The sequence below is a fragment of the Ambystoma mexicanum genome, chromosome 8 (assembly GCF_040938575.1).
Source record: "Ambystoma mexicanum isolate Mex_15411 chromosome 8, UKY_AmexF1_1, whole genome shotgun sequence".
NCBI classification, from domain to species: domain Eukaryota; kingdom Metazoa; phylum Chordata; class Amphibia; order Caudata; family Ambystomatidae; genus Ambystoma; species Ambystoma mexicanum.
This window is the reverse complement of record NC_090929.1, coordinates 1,713,516,602-1,713,521,537: the sequence shown is the minus strand read 5'-3', so window position 1 is coordinate 1,713,521,537 and position 4,936 is coordinate 1,713,516,602. Positions and strand designations below refer to the sequence as shown.

The following is a 4,936-nucleotide window of genomic DNA, read 5'->3' as shown; positions in this document are numbered from 1 at the left end:
TGCGGTGGTGCACACAAGTTACAATACCCATAATCGTTCTCATCACCCTGAAGAGGTACACAGTGATCTGGAACCTTTTCGGGTCCCAGGCCTGGGGACGACAGCTCTAATCACAGTTTAGTACCCTAGGGGAGGGTAGCAACGGGCAAGATCCGATGGTAAATCCACAATACTGCAACAATGTTATAGTTAGTGACTTGGGGATGGAACGGGCCAGCCAACTGACAGGGAAGGGCCAGTAGAATAACAGCTATAGTGTCCACTATAGGTGGTAGAATACTCAATACCCAATCACTTGGCCAATAGGTTTTCTGGAGAGGGGACCATGTTGTGACAAAGTGCTGCCACCATTGGGGAGTAAAACCGGCCTGCGAGCCGAGGAAGGGCGAGATGTGCATGGATATTTCCTTGTTCCTGTGCTGATCCCTGTGGGTTATGTCTGTAATAAACCACAGTTTGACCTTGCCATTGACTGAGTCCTCCATGTATCCAGGGGAAGGGGGTTGCGGACTTCCAGTGTCCCTCTGGCATACCTTGGGGTCCGTCCCCAACATGACTACGCCCTGGTAGTTGCCCCTTCTGCCTGGCCACCATCTTTACTGGTCCTGTCTCTTGCTGGGAGGAGCAGGCAGAGAGGCAAACTGTGAGTGGGTTAAAAGGTGTCACTTATGTGTCTGCCTTTGCAGCTGAGCTTCCCAACAGATTCCACGTGTTCCAGAATGCCATAGAAAACCATACACCAAGCAACTTATAAGGAGTGCATTATAACCAGGGCTGGCTGAAATTCGCCCCATAAACCCTGTGGAAGCCGATGGCAACATTGGCAGGACATCGTCTTTCTACGATCCAGTTCCGCGTTTTATGCTAGATTCCCCACCTTTTTGTGTTAAAATGGCCTCTCAGCTGCGACGCCAACATGGCATTTTTGCAGCGGCCGGATGCACGTGCAGATATGTTTGGTTTTGCTGATGCGATTTGTACTGCGACAAAGGTGGGCGTGAAATATGAGGCGACTTCAGAGCAGGCTGCGTCAGCAGTAGCTCCCCCACACCACCTGGATATGCCCACACTGCACCCCGGAGCAGGAGGGAATCTTGCGGCATGAGTGGAAGTGTGGATCATTGGATACCAACCCCAAGAAGCACAAGCCCACGTGGCAGTGACGTTGGGCGAGCAGCGCGTGCACTGTAGGCCTTGCTCACAATGCTTGCACTATGGGCCTTGCTGACAGCACGTGCACTGAGGGCCTTGCTGACAGCACTTGCACTGCGAGCCTTGCTGACAGCACGTGCACTGCGGGCCTTGCTGACATCGCTTGCACTGTGAGCCTTGCTGGCAACACGTGCACTGCGGGCCTTGCTGACAGCGCTTGCACTGCGAGCCTTGCTGACAGCACGTGCACTGCGGGCCTTGCTGACAGCGCTTGCACTGCGAGCCTTGCTGACAGCGCTTGCACTGTGGGCCTTGCTGACAGCGCTTGCACTGTGAGCCTTGCTGACAGCGCTTGCACTGCGGGCCTTGCTGACAGCGCTTGCACTACGGGCCTTGTTTACAGCACGTGCACTGCGGGCCTTGCTGACAGCGCTTGCACTGCGAGCCTTGCTGACAGCGCTTGCACTGTGGGCCTTGCTGACAGCGCTTGCACTGTGAGCCTTGCTGACAGCGCTTGCACTGCGGGCCTTGCTGACAGCGCTTGCACTACGGGCCTTGTTTACAGCACGTGCACTACGGGCCTTACTGACAGCGCTTGCACTGTGAGCCTTGCGGACAATGCTTGCACTGTGGGCCTTGCTGACAGCGCTTGCACTGTGAGCCTTGCTGACAGCGCTTGCACTGTGAGCCTTGCTGACAGCGCTTGCACTGTGGGCCTTGCTGACAGCGCTTGCACTGTGAGCCTTGCTGACAGCGCTTGCACTGCGGGCCTTGCTCACAATGCTTGCACTATGGGCCTTGCTGACAGCACGTGCACTGAGGGCCTTGCTGACAGCACTTGCACTGTGAGCCTTGCTGACAACACGTGCACTGCGGGCCTTGCTGGCAGCGCTTGCACTGCGAGCCTTGCTGACAGCACGTGCACTGCGGGCCTTGGTGACAGCGCTTGCACTGTGGGCCTTGCGCACAATGCTTGCACTATGGGCCTTGCTGACAGCACTTGCACTGCAAGCCTTGCTGACAGCACGTGCACTGCGGGCCTTGCTGACAGCGCTTGCACTGCGAGCCTTGCTGACAGCACGTGCACTGCGGGCCTTGCTGACAGCGCTTGCACTGTGAGCCTTGCTGACAGCGCTTGCACTGTGGGCCTTGCTGACAGTGCTTGCACTGCGGGCCTTGCGGACAATGCTTGCACTGTGGGCCTTGCTGACAGAGCGTGCACTGCAGGCCTTGCTGACAGCGCTTGCACTGTGAGCCTTGCTGACAGCGCTTGCACTGCAGACCTTGCTGACAGCGCTTGCACTGCAGGCCTTGCTGACAGCACTTGCACTTCGGGCCTTGCTGACAGCACGTGCACTGCGGGCCTTGCTGACAGTGCTTGCACTGTGAGCCTTGCTGACAGCGCTTGCACTGTGGGCCTTGCTGACAGCGCTTGCACTGTGAGCCTTGCTGACAGCGCTTGCACTGCGGGCCTTGCTGACAGCACTTGCACTACGGGCCTTGTTTACAGCACGTGCACTACGGGCCTTACTGACAGCGCTTGCACTGTGAGCCTTGCGGACAATGCTTGCACTGTGGGCCTTGCTGACAGCACGTGCACTGCGGGCCTTGCTGACAGCGCTTGCACTGTGAGCCTTGCTGACAGCGCTTGCACTGTGGTCCTTGCTGACAGCGCTTGCACTGTGAGCCTTGCTGACAGCACTTGCACTGCGGGCCTTGCTGACAGCGCTTGCACTGCGGGCCTTGCGGACAATGCTTGCACTGTGGGCCTTGCTGACAGCGCTTGCACTGCGGGCCTTGCTGACAGCGCTTGCACTACGGACCTTGTTTACAGCACGTGCACTATGGGCCTTACTGACAGCGCTTGCACTGTGAGCCTTGCGGACAATGCTTGCACTGTGGGCCTTGCTGACAGCACGTGCACTGCGGGCCTTGCTGACAGCGCTTGCACTGTGAGCCTTGCTGACAGCACTTGCACTGTGGGCCTTGCTGACAGCGCTTGCACTGTGAGCCTTGCTGACAGCACTTGCACTGCGGGCCTTGCTGACAGCGCTTGCACTGCGGGCCTTGCGGACAATGCTTGCACTGTGAGCCTTGCTGACAGCGCTTGCTCTGTGGGCCATGCTCACAATGTTTGCACTGTGGGCCTTGTGCACAATGCTTGCACTGTGGGCCTTGCTGACAGCGATTGCACTGTGGGCCTTGCCCACAATGCGTGCTCAGTGGGCCTTGCTCATGGCGCTTTCACTATGGACCTTGTTCACAGCGCTTGCACTGTGGGCCTTTCTCACATTGCTTACACTTTGGACCTTGCTCCCAATGCTTGCACTGTGGACCTTGCTCACAATGATTGCACTGTGAGCTTTGCTGACAGCGCTTGCACTGTGGCCCTTGCTCACAATGCTTGCACTGCAGGCTTGCTCACGATGCTTGCACTGCGGACAATGTTTGCACTGCAGGACTTGCTCACAATGCTGCACTGCAATCCTTACTCACAATGCTTGCACTGCAAGTCTTGCTCAGAATGCTTGCACCATGGGCCTTGCTTACAATACTTGCACTGTGGGCCTTTCTCGCATTGCTTGCACCATGGGTCTTGCTCACAATGCTTACACCGTGGGCCTTGCTCACAATGCTTGAACTGTTGGCCTTGATCACATTACCTACACGGTGAGCCTTGCTCACAATGCTTGCACTCTGGGCCTTTCTCACAACGCTTAGGCTGTGGGTCTTGTTCACAATGCTTGCACTGTAGGCCTTGCTCACAATGCTTGCACTGTGGGCCTTGCTTACATTGCTTACACTGTGGGCCTTGCTCACAATGCTTACACTGTGGGCCTTCCTCACAAGGCTTGCACTGTGGGCTTTGCTCACAATGGGCCTTGCTCACAATGCCTGCACTGTGTACTTTGCTCACAAAGCTTTAACTGTGGGCCTTGCTCACAATGTTTGCACTGTGGCCCTTTCTCACAATGCTTGTACCGTGGGCCTTGTTCACAATGCTTACACTGTGTACCTTGCTCACAATGCCACTGCAAGCCTTGCTCACAATGTTTGCACCACGGGCCAAGCTCACAATTCTTTCACTATGGGTGTTGCTGTCAATGCTTGCACCGTGGGCTTTGCTCACAATGCTTGTACTGAGGGGCTAGCTCACAATGCTTGCACCGTGGGCCTTGCTCACAATGCTTGCACCGTGAGCCATGTTCACAATTCTTGCACTGTGGCACTTGCTCACAATGCTTGCACTGTGGGCCTTGCTCACCATACCTGCACTGTAGGCCTCGCTTATAATGCTTGCACCATGGGTCTTTCTCACAATGCTTACAATGTGGGCCTTGCTCACAATGCTTGCACTGTGGGCCTTGATCACAATACATGCACAGTGGGCCTTGATCACAATGTTTGTACTGTGGGCCTGGCTCACAATGCTTGCACTGTGGGCCTTGCTCACAATGCTGGCACTGTGGCTCTTTCTCACAATGCTTGCACCGTGGGCCTTGCTCACAATGCCACTGCAGGCCTTGCTCACAATGCTTGCACCATGGGCCATGCTCACAATTCTTTAACTGTGGGCCTTGCTCACAATGCTTGGAGCGCAGGGCTAGCACACAATGCTTGCACTGTGGGCCTTGCTCACAATGCTTGCACTGTGGGCCATGTTCACAACTCTTGCACCGTGGCCCTTGCTCACAATGATTGCACTGTATGCCTTGCTCACAAAGCTTGCACCATGGGCCATGCTCACAATACTTTCACTGTGGGTCTTGCTCTCAATGCTTGC

The 4,936-nt window shown here is 55.9% G+C and overlaps 1 protein-coding gene across 1 annotated transcript; it reads left to right on the top strand.

Annotated features, from left to right (window-relative positions):
• The first annotated feature begins 1,214 nt into the window (after positions 1–1,214).
• On the top strand, positions 1,215–3,806 carry LOC138473479 (G surface protein, allelic form 156-like). The gene has a single exon (XM_069612123.1). The coding sequence runs from the start codon at positions 1,215–1,217 to the stop codon at positions 3,804–3,806; it is 2,592 nt and encodes an 863-aa protein (XP_069468224.1).
• The last annotated feature ends 1,130 nt before the right edge of the window (positions 3,807–4,936 follow it).